This window comes from Syngnathoides biaculeatus, chromosome 16 (assembly GCF_019802595.1).
Source record: "Syngnathoides biaculeatus isolate LvHL_M chromosome 16, ASM1980259v1, whole genome shotgun sequence".
Classification (NCBI taxonomy): domain Eukaryota; kingdom Metazoa; phylum Chordata; class Actinopteri; order Syngnathiformes; family Syngnathidae; genus Syngnathoides; species Syngnathoides biaculeatus.
In genome coordinates, this window is record NC_084655.1 from 11,914,123 (window position 1) to 11,929,452 (window position 15,330).

Consider the following 15,330-nt stretch of genomic DNA (forward strand, 5'->3'; position numbering starts at 1 on the left):
TTGGGAAGAGATTATAAATGAGTAAAGTTATCATATAACTGAACCATAAACGAAAAAGAAGTGTTATTTCCTTGATTGCGGCCTGTTAGGAGACTTTTATCTCAATAAGGCAAAAAATTGCCACCCTGCCCATGAATGGGTTAAGATAAGGAAAATCTAAATTCTTTAAAACCTTTGATTGAAAAATTGACAGCTTGGCATTTTAGCCTCCGAGCTGTTTAAAAGTCCTTTAAAGGTGTTCACTGAGGAAAACGCGGCCAGGGATGATTCCACACGAGCCGACCGAAATGCTGTTTTAAGAGCAGTGTGGGGCCAGATTGCTAGGTTAAATCAACTTATTTTTTCATTTTGCTGTTTAATATTGCTCTGAGTATTTTTCTCAGTTTGCATCCAAGACTGTATAACAGAAATGTGTAAAATTAGGGCTGCACACAAATACACAATGGACGTCCCAATATTGCAATGACAATTTTTCTTTTTTCAACATTTCAACAGCTCTAACGTAAAATGATTTCATATTTTTCTTGGTATAAAATATGCTTAGCCGATGAGTCAAAAAGTTAATTTCAGCCGCAGTACATCATATCATGTATTACATATTTATAGAAACAGTAGTGTAGTGGAAGTATAGCACATTGTTGGGTTGCATCAATGATCGAATTTGCTTACCTTTGAGCCCCTCTCATTGAAAATGATTTCTACATCCAGAATCTTCCCATATTGCTGCGAAAATAACAGTAGGGACAAAAACATTACTCAAGAGTATCACAATAGATTAATGGACAACTATTGTAATCATGAACGAATCATTTAGAGGGACCGTTTAACTTAAAACTGTCCAAACCCTCTGAATTCCGCATCTCAACAGGAAATATTTTCACGCTTCTGTAGTCCTCCATGAAAGCAGACTCGTTGTCTTTTGTTTTCAATCTAAATAAGACATTCGTTAACATCTGCTTTTGCTTTTGAAAAAAAGGATCAGGATTCCTGGGGTGTTACAGACCAAATCAAATCAAATGCCTCTCTTTCCATTATTTTACAGTGCATAGAACGAGATAAAGTGTCTACAGTTTCAAAATTGTAGCCCTTCTCCTTAATCCTTAGCGAAGGAATAGCTCTCATTTTCAAAAATGTTTTGACTATTCCATATCATGTGATACTGCTTATATGTTTATTTGGTTTTGTTTAATGATTAAAGAACAACTGAACAACACTAAGCAGTTAATAAACAATTCATCCAATGAAAAAAAATATTGTGCAATAAACTTTCATGCTAAATAATTTTTTTTACATAATTAGTTGCTTAATCAATGGAACAATCAATCTTTGATTTAGACACTACTAAATTGTCAAGTACAGCTTCTTGCACTAGGGGTCACTATTGAACATAAGACACATTGCTGGCATTTGCTTCGTTTCACTCCCCCACCCCCGCTCAGTTTAATACACTGACACGTTCACTGTCAAAAAGAGCATAAAGAGGTCAACCATGAACAAGTTAGACCACTACCTTACCAAAGAATTCCTAATGTGTCTTGGTGGAGCTACTGGTTTGGCTTGTACAATATGTTAAGATACACATTTGCAAGATTCTTACCCCAAACATCTGCCTGAGGTCAGGGTCACGGAAGCGGAATGGGATGTTTGACACATGGAGGCGTTTGGGGGTCCCTTTAGCCTCTGACGAGTCTCCTCCAGATCCCCCTGCTGCTGTCCCTCCAGTACCACACTGTACAGCTGCCTCCCCCTGGGAAGACTCCTCAGTCTTACCCTGTGGTAGAAGACAGGAGGTGAAAAGTGATTGGGAAATAAAGGCGCAGTTTAAGTTGCATGAAAGAAAAAGTATTTATAAATGAGTACATCAACTCTAAAAATAAAATGTTCCTCAAGAATTTTAGTTCTGATGGTCCCTTGTAAAGCTTTACCTTGCTCTGTTCAAGTTTTCATTTTATCCAACCCCATTTAGCAAACAATCTATCAAAACGTTTGCCATACCACTTGGAATCATTAGGACAACAGGTGAGTGACTTTGGCCGAGAGGTGGGGATCACCCTGGACAGGTCATCACTCAATATCCAGCAAACAAAATGTCAAGCCTAAATGGACCCTAAACTGGCTGATGCTACATAATCAAAAACACACAGCATTACCTTTGTTGTTCCAAATGGTGACAAATGATCACATCTATTTTATTTTGATGGAAAATGCCAAGTTAGGAATCCAGTTTATTAGGAGGTTTGCATTGTTTTGTGTGGATTCCATTATTAATCCCTTACAGGCCGACAAATGTATAAAGGTCTGATAGTGAACCTAACTACCAGCAAACCCTTTAACACCACACAGTGCTTACATTGTTGTTGATGGTGGTACTGGTGGTGTTCCCATTTGCACCAGCGCCTACCTCAGCTGTACCTTGACCCCCTGCACCAAACATGGTCCCGGGGCCAAATTCTGTCCCAGCTATTCCATTCTGGGGAGGGGGTGGAGGAGGGAATGCTGCAAAGGGTTGAGCCACCAAACCATCCTGTGCTCCTGTTGAATCCTGGGACCCCTGCAGGAAAACAGATTGGAAAAAGATGGTTAAGTCAACACACGTTTACTATGTTTTTCTCCTTTAATATTTTCATTAGCTCCCTGGTGAATGGTAGAATGATAAGCATTTCCCTTTCAAACTAATACATTACTCAATCTACCTGCATATCTCTAAGAGATGTGTTTTCAATCAAGGAGGCATGAAATATTCACAGTACTCATGCATTATTAAGTGCTTACAAATTAGAATTGGATACACATTTTGAAATGCAAAGATTGGAATGGATGGATACTGAAAAATAATATAGTCCAAGACAAATTATTCATGACAGATTGAAAGATGGTAGTGTTGAAGGTGTCGATACTAGACTACCGTAGTCAATAAATACTAATTGATCCATCTCAGCCATGTTTATTGACTCAGATCGCCACTCCTTTATTTCCGGTGCAGCTGTGTTGCCGCAGACTATACAGGCTACAGATTTTATAGATGTGCTGCGACACATCCATTGCGTCTTGAATGTGTTTGTGTTTGATGACAGCAATATTGCTTTCTCATATCATTTGAAGCGTATACTGTAACCCCTTTATGGCAAGGGTGGGAAGAAATATGGGCTGGGTATGGAAGCTATTAAATGAGTGGATACACTGAAAGTGAAAGACAGAAGTGGATATGAGGTTAGGACTGGCCCAAACAGTGCATCAAGCAGCATTGGCCACTGGTCTCTTCACTGCTATTGGCCCGGGTGACGCCTAGAAACACTTGGTCTCCAGACAGACCTTTTCATTACAGTAACTATGATACTTTGCCACAAAGCAAATGAGCTCTGTCGCTCTCTTTCCATAATCCAGGAGCGCGATTGCGCACTGTTTTTCCTGCAGTGAAAGTCATACTGGCCATGGACACGATTTACATCAATCAGCTGTTATGAATTCAAAATGGAAAATTTCACCAAAAAGTGACTGATTTGCATGCATGGGAATAATCAGAGCCTCCATGAAGCTCACAATGGAATACACCACAGCCACACTCGCAAACAATTAACATAACTACAAAAATAAAATACAATAACGCCAGTCGAGTGTTTAAAAAAAAAAAAAAAAAATTCATCGGTGAAGCGAAAGAGATAAAGTTGCAGAAGACCCGAGCATTTGATGGGGCAACATAATTTAAACATCTGAACGTAATATGTTGTGCAAATGTTCTTACTGTGTGCTTATACACAAATGCCGTACAGTGTGTGGGTTTTTTTCCCACTCTGTAAAAGGTGTGTTTTGGACACCTGGCCAGAAACAGCCTTACTGCACAACCGAAGCAAAGAGGGTGGAGTTCAAGTGTGTGTGTGGAGGGGAGACGGAAAACGACACAGAGAGAGCGGGAGTGAGACCATTTAAAGGTACAGGCACACAAATGAAACTTAAATTGGTTTAGATCCGTATAACTTGGCTTAATTAAACGTCCTAAGACCAGTTAAAATCTTTACATTCTCATCCATTATGTTTTTATAACTATTTTACATTACTGTGCCAAGTTTTTTTTAAAAACACTTTAAAAAATTGTGGTGTCTTTTGGGGTAACTGAACGATTGCATTTGCATTTATTTAAATGGGTAAAATATGCTTAGTTGGCAGCAAGCTAAAGGACTGGTTAGCAAATCTGCCTCAGAGTTCTGAGGACCCCTGTTCAAATCTGCCCTCGCCCGTGTGGTGTATGTATGTTCCACTGTGCCTGCGTTGGTTTTCTCCAGCTCGCCCATGACCTTAGTGAGGATAAGCGGTACAGTAAGGGGATAGATGGAAATATGTGTTGGAGGTATGAGGTTTATTTATTTCTATTCAATGTGAATCTCAAGGTACCACTGTCTATGTTTTGAAGTTACTTTAAACACACATTATAATTGCATTATATTGAACAAAGAGGCTTACTACAAGCCAAGCCACTCATTGCACCAGATACCACCAAGCAGAAATCAGCATTATTTTAAACTTTGAACAGGAAGTCACTGAACTTTAATTTACAGCTCTTACAACAAACATTGCCCATTTAAAAAGGATTTGCATGATATTTCTCATCAAAATGCTTATTAATCAAAAGGAAACTCTAAAGGCCACTTTATACTCCCGCAGTCGACGACGCCCACATTGCAATATGTGACCTATGCAGCTCTACCTACGGGCAGCACGTCTGCATACCCTGCAGTGGACATGTAAAAAAAAAAAAAAAGGCTGCACAGGGAAATCTGCGGAGCTCATCTCTTGTGATTGGCTCATTGCAGTCACATGCTGTAACGGACTCACCGTTCTCCCGACTCCACACGCCGCCACCTTCTCGATTGATTTTGCAACATAATTAAATGTATCATCTGGTCATTTAGGTCCACTTGTTCAAGTAGACACTCTTCCATGGTCACCATTGTTATTATTTTGTTCTTGTTACAGAAAGGAAAGTAAAAACGCCGACCGGAAATGACCAAAATGTACTGAGGAAACTCCACACTCTGTCGTCCAGCTCAACGACACCTGTGACTTGGAGAAGAACTGCAGCATATTTTCAAACCGTGTGTGGGTTGTGCTTGAGTATAAACGCAAACTATGCGTTGGAGAGCCGCAGTGACGTCAGCATGCTTGTCGCATGTGCAAGTATAACGAAGCCTTTATGAATTAACTGGTGAAATTATGGCTGTACCAAGAAGATTTAAATTTTGGAAGGGGAATCAAAAACAGCTTTGAGAACAAGAGAAAAGCACATACAGTCCTGCCAACTGTGGTGTATCATCATATAGGGATGTCAGTCATTTTTGTGATATGCCACATTGTAGTTAAGGTTTTCCTAGAAGGTCCTTCCAACTTGTACCAGCAAAAGCCCAGTTGTGTTACCTGTGACACCATGTTTTACCATACACACAGCCGATGAGGGAGGGAGGAGCGGTGTATTCATAGGAAACCTTTCAAGCGTGAATCTAATGACTGTCTGCTGATTTGTCTGCTGACCCGAAGTGAAGTACTGTAAACACCAGCCAAAGACACTGAACATGGCAGCCACTGACACCAATTCATCAATCAAACTATTCTCATATGTCTGCCATAACTGTGAGGAAAATTGTGTGGCATGGGCTGGAAATACTTTTAAACACGCATTCTTCTGCTCCTAAACTCGTTTCTTTGCTTTCACTCCATTCCAAAAACTGAAATCTACCAACGTGATTCAAAACTCTTTCACTGTAATGTCCATCAAAGTAAAGGCTATTGCCCAATTCCTTATATGGTTGTCTTAGTCCAGAAGCCGTCTTGCCTCCTCTTCCAGACTGTGGGTCAATCATAAAATATTTGACATTGGGCTAGAAAAATACAAAAGAGAAGTGTAAGTTCTACTAATTGATTGAGAAAGATTGGGACACGAGAAGCCAAAAATCCCACTTACAAGAAAACACAGTGCAGTTAGCTACTGTGTCAAAACACTATACAATGAGGACAAGTTTTATGAGCTTCATACATACTGTACCAGAGTTACTGCCCTCTCGAACACAAGGCAAAATTCATTTTCTTCAACAGAGTAACATGTAAAAAAATACATTTTTGAAATGCTAAATATGTCTCAAAAGGAATCAGGATTAAGAATTCATTCAGCCAAGTCCAAAACTTACGATCAGATTTATACAATTAATTGCAGCTGCATCTACTGAATGAATGAATTAATCAATGAACAAAGGAAGAATTCAGACCCAAAGATAAAAACATGCGAATGAACAAAATGTGCATCATATTTCAGACATGAGACACTATCTTTTCTCCCTCCACCGTCACAAGCTAGAGCCCTTTGCTAAAGTACAACATTTTCGTGACTTTTTCGTTCGCGTTTAAGTTTATTCATCTATCTTCACCATGGGCCCCAAGAAACTTTAGTGGAGTTAAGTTGTCTGTGTGTATTCATACATTAGTATTTTTTCTCTCGGCTGTCAAACATTTGGCTTCTCCTCCGCCCCCCACAATGCTTTTTGCCTGTTACTCACCCTTCTCTTTGCGTAGTCGCCCAACTACTTCTTCTTCTTTTCCTTGCAGCTTGTACCGTTAGAGGTCACCACAGCGTATCGCCTCAAATGAACGCATTTTTTTTTGGCACAGTTATTACACCTGATGCCCTTCCTGCCGTAACCCCTCTGCGATTTAGCCGGGAAGAGAAGTTTACAGGACCTGGTATCATCGTAGGTCTCCCATCCAAGCACTAACCAGGACCAAACCCACTGAGCTTCCGAGATCTGGGGTTTTCAGGGTAGCATGGCTGTATGCTTTCGCATAGTCACCCAACGCCAAAGGTAAATGAACATAATTTTTATTATTCTTTACATCATGTCCTTTCCATGCTTATTTTTGGCAGGGGGCCGGAGTCAGGGGTCGTCAAAGGAACTAGGTGACCCTCGTAAGGATAAGCAGTAAAGAAAATGGATGGATGCATCGACATGTAAAAAGTGCTTCTACTAACAAAATAATTAAAACGACTTCTGGAATGAATACACAACATATACTGTAGGTGTACCCTAAAATAAGGAGCAGTATTTCAAAATGAGGTATGTTTTGTGATATGGGGATGTAATCCTTCCCGCATAGGACATTTAAAGGGTGAAAAAGCTTTGAGACTTCTGCTGCAATGGTATATGAGGAAGAAAAATGCTGGCGTGTGGAAGGAAACAAAACATAAAAGCTGACAGTATGAGACGAGAAGGTACTATCTGGGGGGGGGGGGGGGGATTATGATGTTCTCATTGTTATGTTATTAATGTCATGTGTTATATGTGTATATATATATATATATATATATATTATATATAGTACATATAAATATATATGTATATTTAAAATACAGAATTATCTTTTTGTGCACTGTATTGTCTGTGCTTTCATCCTGGATCAGGCTGTGCAAAGGTGGAATTTTAAAATTACACACCATCTTGTCCTGCACTTTCTACTTTGGCTTCAGACCATCCCTTTACCATTAGGAAAAGAGAAAATCTCATTCAGTTTAACCACTTTTTCTTCGATTATTCACATACTTTGACAGTCATTGCATCTTAAAACAACAGCATTTCTTTTTTAACTTTCTCCATTAATACCAAAAGTAAACATAAGCAACATGTCTAGCTCGTCCTTGCTGTATGTTGCCCAGACTCTGTTGCAAACTAAAGCAGCAGTGGTGGACGCTGTCATTATAAAACACATTGATGGGCTCCATAGGTATTGTAACGTGTAGTTATGAGTGTACGTCTTTAAGAGCGAAGATGGGGGCGGGGGGAAGGTAAACTAGGAAAAATAAAGTGTGGCGAAGCAGCGGTCTTCGTTGGAGAAAGTTCCATGTGCTGCCTAAAAGAAACGAGTGTCTTCTTTTCATTTTTTTGCAGTACATATGTGAATTGTGCCGTTGGATGTTACAACCAGTCATCCCTCACTCATTGAGTCACATTGCAAAATGCTGCAAACTGAATAGCTGTATGTTGTACTTTCAATTTGCGTTGGATTTTTTATTTGCGCACAACGCACTAATGTCTGCGAAGAGACTGCATCAGCGGTGCACAATTTCGCACACGTGCAATGTAGAGGGAACATTGGCTGGTGTTTTTTTTTTTTCTTTTTCACGATCGACGCATTGACCACCCCTGCAGTAAACAAACCCATAAGAGACAGCCTTTCAGAGGCGAAGACAATGAGACAAAAGAAAGTCACCTAGCTAAGAGGAGCCTAGCTTAGCTTAAGCTAAGCTAAGACGAGGAAATATGACAACGCGTACATAGCGTTTGGCTTAACTGTGACCACAGTGGGAGACCGGGGAATTTACTGTATAAAAATGTTGGCAGCAGTCAGCATGAAGCCAAATGAATTCATGCACCACTTAAACACATTACACCCCAGTCATGCTCATAACCCACTGGATTTTTTCAGCAAAAACGAGCCTAATATTGCCAAGAATCATTCCGCTTTGTGAAAGCTACTTTAGTAAACCAGCGAGCACTGTTAGCATCATGCAAGGTAGCGTAACAAATTGGTCAGTGCAAAAAAAACCCGACACCAAAGCAGATTTTTTTTTTTAATTTCTTGTTTTGTAAGTCAGTGTTTTATATATTAGGCTCCTGAGTTAATGTTGCTGAACTGAATTTTAAGTTATTATTTAATGATTTTATTTAATTTTATGTTCCACGATCAAATTATGCAATAAGTTTGTCAAAAAATGTTTACAGTTTAAACAAGGATTTTTTTTATTTCAGGCAAATTGATGCAGTTGAAATCTTTCCTGTTCCAAACTAAAAAACAATGTTAATAAAGTTATTCATTTTTTAAATTGAACTATATTTAACCCATTATTTGTTTTCTTTAATGTTAACAATACAATGTTAAGCAGAGCTGTACTTAAAACAATTTTATAATGAAATGATATTTATTGTCACTGCGGACAGTGGGGGGGGGGTGCAAATTGTTTTCTTCTTGCTAGGGGGGGGCGTGACAGAAAATAATTGAGAAGCACTGACATACAGGATGAGGTGGGTCTAAAAATGAAGTACAACAAGGTAGTAATTCCTAAAAGGAAAATGACTGGAAACATTTTAAGAACTCACAGTTGCCGAGGAGAGCTGTTGTAAACTCTCAGATGGTACATTGTATGCGTGTGCTCAATGAAAACGTGAAAGACAACAACAAGGCCTTGACACCAGTCAGCATCAATCCAAGGACATACAGTAAGAGCTTAAACTGCATAGACATCTTTGTTGACAATGTTGGATTGCTTAACAAGAATGTAGGGACATTACATCATGACACACAGGGTACACTGTACCGTACATGACACTGTGTGCAGTCATACCATGCTTGTGCATGCTTGACAACATACATAAGTTATTGGCAACTTTGGTACCTCAATTAACCCTACACAGGGCCTCTAAAGAACCCCAAACCAGAGAACAGGACATGCTAAAACGGAGCTGTAAAACAGCTCTAATCCCCAGGCTGTCTATCTGCTATGGAGCACAGGGACACAGACATTTATAGCAGTGAGGCGTGCAACTGCAATCAACTGTATAAACATTGTATGCAACAATGGATCTAATAAAAATAGAGTTGTGCTCTTCTGTAATGGTTGGTTTGGTTTAGGTTTATTAATTAGAGATCCATACAAAAAAAATATATGTGAGCAGGGATACCATGATGGTAATGGTGTTTGTAGTGAATGCTAATTTGTAACACCCTTCCACAAGAATACAAACCTAAAACAGTAGAATAAATGGGTGCAATATAAACAGTTAAGGCACATTAAGTGGTGACAATGTTGCTGAAAATCTAACATGAAAGTAGGTCCTTGTGCACCATAGAATGTGACTTTATACATCAGGCAATTGCATCGTTACACCATATTACTATTTCAACTGCCTCAAATAGAGAGCTATATTTTTTCCCCCTAGTTTCAATTTTACACCAAACACCAAGTTCCTGGGCTGTGCTAAAGAACTTACCAGGAGTGTGGTTGGGTAGTACAGCCCCATCATTTTCTGACCTGGCGCAACAACACTTGACCAGCTCTCCACTTTCACGGTCCCTCTCGTGTTCCCTTCCTTGTCCGTCTCTACCACAACCACTGCTCCTCGGCCCGGGCTCCGGGACCATGAGCTGACAATGACTTCAGTCCACGTCCGTCCTGCACATTCAAATTCTCCCTCGTCCACTGCTCCTTTCCCTGGATGTGTTGCTTCTTCCAAAGACGAGCCTTGACTGCCCGTCACGGTCTGCCTCTTTTTCTTCGCCTCAGCAGCCGGCTCTCCTGCTCTGATCCCTTCAGGCCTTAGTGTCGCTCTCCTCCTGACAGCCAGTCTCTCTCCTCTCCTCCAATTGCTCTCTCCCTTCTTTGCTGTGTCTGTCTGTAATTCACTCGCTCACGTTACACATCCTGCTCTTCCCTCTGCTTTCTCTTGTTCCCGCCTCTCTTTTAAACTTTACCTCCTTCTCAGCCTCAGTGTCTTTGAGCGATCAGAGTATCCATGTAGCCAGATAAATCTTCACCGGGCTGGATTCAGAAAGGATTCAATGCAGTCTTCTCAATCCCCTGGTGCGGAGAAAGCAGGAAGGAAGAAAAGACTTTCTTCATTTTATACTGGCAGTGTGCGAGTACAGAAGGCGACCCCCACTGCATTGCAGCTTTTTTAGATGATTTATTTATTGCATGACAGCTCATTGGCTCCAAAAACCAGCAGTAGCTAGCTGCTAGGGCAGTCTGAAAAGACCTAGCTGTGTGGGTAGGCTCCAAGCTCTCCATCCTCTGCAGCAGCTGCCTTCAAAACACAGATGGCAGTCTTGCAAAAATGAGAAAACCCCAACTTGACAATCTTTATCATACTGCAATGCATCGTTATTCTAGATGTAGCTCCACATCAAAACACTGTAATGTTGCAGAAATGAGAAATCAGGTTTCCGCACCGCTCTTCCATATGCAAAAAGGATGGAGCACTGCGGAAAGCAGCCTTGATGCCAAGCTTTCAGACATCTGCTGAGTCTGGCTGGAACTGAGTCCAGGGGGATGGGGGAAGGGCGGGATCAGAGTAGGAGGTGGTGGGGGAAAAGGAGTATTGGGAGGGAGTTGTCCAGAGTGCGGGCAAGGACAACGGGGCTGTGGATGCAAGTAACAGATAACAGGATGAAGAGATAAATGGATAAAGGCTGTGTGAAAAGAAAGAGCGAGGGATGACAGGATTAAAGCTTTAAGTGAGTGGGATGAGAGGATGTATGAGGGATGATCTGAAGATTAAGTACACACTGAATTTTGCGATAAACACAAAAACATGCACAATATTTACACACCGATGTGCGCTGATCATATGCTACTGAACCTTGGTTGGCACACAAGAAACTCAACTGCTAACTCACACACAGGCTTTCCTCCAAAACACCATCCGTAGATAATAAAAAGGCCAATGCTTTCCTATGAAAATATCTGTGTATTCTCCTGTTCCTAGTTATAGAAAGGTTAGTCATAGCTTCCTGCATGTAAATGAACTAGGCTTTACATGATCAGGATTGTTGGGGCCGATCACGGAGTTTAAAAAAAAATAAATAAAATAACCGCTTACTGATCGGATCACAAGATGGAGCCATTTAAATTATATTTAACTTTCAATCACAAGATGGAGCCATTTAAATTATATTTAACTTTAAATGTTCATTTACTGTATATTTGTGTACTGTATACTGAGTATCTTCAAAGGTATTCTCTTTTCATGTATCAGTCAGGTCAAGCCAACAGATGAAAGAAAGAGTGGGTGCTAATTTACTGTTATTGAATTACTTTATTGTAATGAAAGCACACACACAAGCACGCACGCACACACACACTGAAACTTTAGCGTAAGATTTGAAATAATGCTGAAATGTTTACGTACAATCGTTAGTCCGGAGCTGGCTAGGCTACGTAACATTTTAAAAGTACATGAACATACCTCAAGCACCCCTTGAATTAAGTCTTCTCCCATGCACTGGTGACCACCAGCACGTTTTCCCCATTTTTTCCCCCCACACACTACACGCGCCGCGTTGTTGTCACCATGGTAATAAGTGTATCCGGTCACGTTTGAGTTGACAAGCTAAAGCCCTGCGATCGTGGAATACGAATGCGAAAATTCTATTGCCATAATTTGATATAGTCGAATCGGAAAAGGACAAACTTGTTTTGTAATCTGATCCAGCCATTGCGGATTGTCTGTCTGAAAAAAAAGTTGTCTTTCTCAGTACCGACATTTTTTTTTTTAAAGAAATGATTGCTTGTCAGATACTTGCAGTAGTACGTCAAAAGACACACCAGAAGGATCAAAATAAACTAGCTTTGGGATTCAATTATACTGTACACGATGGCGATAAATGTCTTTTGCGGAGCGGATTAATGACATACTGTATTTGAGTGGATCGGCGAATTATGAAAAAGCCAATTAAATCGGTCTAAAATTTAAAATGAATTTGTGTTCAACTAAACAAAGCCCTATATTTCGCACGGATTATGTCCATTTGTGAGTAAATTAAAAACTGAAGATCATCATGAGTTCAGTTTTGCCTGGTGGTGTGTCGTGAGATTATCTGAAAATTCATTGAGTGCAATGGCTCCATAAAAGGTGGGAAACTATGAACTAGCCCATCTACAAGAGCAGGCCTTGCTTTACTACATTTGCATTCTAACAAGGAGTTTGTATACAAGGAGTTTGTATACAAGAGTGCAGATTGAATGAGCAGTTATGACCTAAATCGTAAATTTACATTGTCTGTCCCACGCCACCGCCATGTTTTTTTTTAACAACTTTACTGTCTGTCAGATATTTATGGTACTCTCAAAAGACTGAAAGGCAGAATATAAACTACCTTTTGGATTCAAATATACTGTTCACGATGGCGACATGGAGTAAATGCCTTTTGGGGAGCCAATTAATGACGGCGAATTGACAATGCCGATCTGCATAAAATTCTAACCGATCAGGCCGATAAGATTGGTAAAAAGTCTATTAAATGCAGTATTTCTTTCTAACATCACAATGCTAGGAAGGTTAAGATTGTTGTGGGATGGAGAAGAACTAGTGTGGACAGCTGCAACGATTAAGAAACCCAAAAAAAAAAAAAAAAAAAAAAAAAAAAACTGATGCCCATGCCTGAACATTTGCATGATGGGGTGCCTTTAAGCAGGGAAGCCATCTTAAGTTACTTCTGTTTCTTTTTTTACCTCCACAATCCCTCCCACTCTTGGCTTTTATCATTCCCATAATCAACTTTTGTTCACTTGATAGAATACAAAAAACCTGAACGAATGTTTGGTTGAAGGGAAATGAACACGCGGGTAGAGAATACATAAAGCTGACTTTGAACTTGACAGTTAAATTCTTCCAAGCGTACCGTCTTTAAGCAACTGCCATGGAATCTAAGAGTGCTGTATTCCCAAGAAAGGAGATGCCAAGTGCAGGGAAGAATGAGGAGGGGACGAGGAGAAAAATATGCATACATGGGAGGAGGAAATTTTTCATGTTGGGCTACGAGGAATAAACCTGCGGGGGAGAGTTGACTCACAGACCAACAGTTCCCTCCTGTGGAACCGTCAGACAGCTACATCCCAAACACAGAATAAACAGTGCTTGCGCAGGCAGAACTAAGGGCAGGAACACACGAGCTTTGTCATTAGCACACCGAAATAGAAATTGCAAATGCACACACAGATTCATCCTGTGCTCAAGCACTGGGCTGAGCTGCCGAAAGTACACTGCTGCACAGATGTGATAAGAAAATTGTCAGTCTTCACAACGCTGCACATTAGACACACGAGGCTGCACATAAGGCACCCATTACCGCAAGCAATATTCAAGGGGGAAATACTTGAAGGAATTGAAGAGTGCAATAGCAACAATACGGAACGGTATTGCATGTGGAGTGTGGAGAGCTTATTTTAAAAACAGATAACAGAATTCTGTCTGCTTTCTGAGTGTCAGGCCTTTGAAAGTGGAGGTCAATCGCAACCAGGTTCTTTCATCCTTTACTCCAGGAGTCTTTTTTTTCCCATGAGCTACCAATGGATGACGCAGGCGGGAACGTAAAGTAGTAGGGTAAGGTAGTTCGACAGCAAATCCTATTACTCTATATAAGTAAACGGATGGATGACTTTCCTCACGAATATGAACTATTCAAGCACCATATTACTACCTGCCTTTAATAAAGGTGTTCCACTCTTGTGTAACAGATCGCAAGTCAGAAGGATCTGCTGTTTGGAAAGACAGTTTATATTTTGAGATATTGCCAAATTTTGAATGTCCTCTATGAACAGTTTACGTGTTGTCATAAATCTTTGCAAGATATCACTATTCGCTTACCTGATTGTGAGGTGTGTATCCATGGAAACCAGGATTTAAGGGCTCATTGTTCTGAAAGAGACAATAAGAGGGGAGAAAGAGTGCAAGTAGTATGTAAGCGAATGTATAAAGCCAGACAATGTTCAAATTAGAACTGTGCTCTGCTTTATATTTTTGGGGGGTTTGTACATATATATATTCAGTTTTCATTGATGCAAAAAAAAATGTTTTCTATATTTTTAAAACCTGATTCAGATTGATTTTTGCAACTACAAAGAAATGCCCACAAAATCAAATGCTGGGAACATAGAGTTAAAAGCCTGTGGCGTCAAACAGTAATGCATCTTACAAACATTTTACATGCTACTCAAAACAGAGAGGCATTTACTTCTCTTAATCATTCAGAACTTACCCCAACAACCAGTGTTGAGTTGTTTTTTTGTTTGGTAATTAATTTTAATTAGATTATGTCTGTCCCTTCTTTTCTCTCTGACTTGCATTGTGGTGTTATTTTGTCCTGGTTATAGAAACCATTGTTTTCTCCAGAATCAGTTGAGGAAGAGCCAAAGGGGAACGAGAGGGGGGCAGTAAAGCGGGACTGGAACAATGGGTGAAAGTTAACTAAATGCTCATATTTTGACAGCAGACTGGGAGAAGACATGAGCACAGTGCTGCCTGCTGGCATGCCTTGCAGAGAAAACATGACCTCCTACTGAGACTCATGCCTAGACTCTCCTAAAGGAGATGAGGACAAAGAGAAAAAATGTTGTTGACGTGGTTGGGGACAAAAAAAAAAAAACATGCATGTTCTCATATCGCTAAATGAATGTTTTTACTTTCCTTACTGTAACAAGGATCAAAACAAACAAACGATGGAGACCGTTGAAGAGTGCCTCCTTGAAGAAATGGACCTGAATGATCAGATGATAGGTTTAATTATGCTGCAAAAATG

At 40.2% G+C, this 15,330-nt stretch overlaps 1 protein-coding gene across 11 annotated transcripts in view; it reads right to left on the reverse strand.

Annotated features, from left to right (window-relative positions):
* Positions 1-15,330, reverse strand: part of LOC133513966 (RNA binding protein fox-1 homolog 2-like) — a 51,089-nt gene that overhangs the window by 19,974 nt on the left and 15,785 nt on the right. For 8 of the 11 annotated variants that reach the window (XR_009798677.1, XR_009798678.1, XM_061845093.1 and 5 more), the window contains exons 2-5: positions 14,400-14,450; positions 2,351-2,551; positions 1,598-1,771; positions 670-723 (exon numbers count right to left, since the gene is read on the reverse strand). Coding sequence is in view for 9 of the 11 variants with exons in the window: in XM_061845093.1 (XP_061701077.1) it covers positions 670-723; positions 1,598-1,771; positions 2,351-2,551; positions 14,400-14,450 (480 nt within the window). In the remaining 2 variants the exon portion in view is untranslated. Of the gene's footprint in view, positions 1-669; positions 724-1,597; positions 1,772-2,350; positions 2,552-10,025; positions 10,561-14,399; positions 14,451-15,330 lie in introns of those variants that run through there. The other 3 variants (XM_061845097.1, XM_061845101.1, XM_061845098.1) reach the window with 3 other exon arrangements.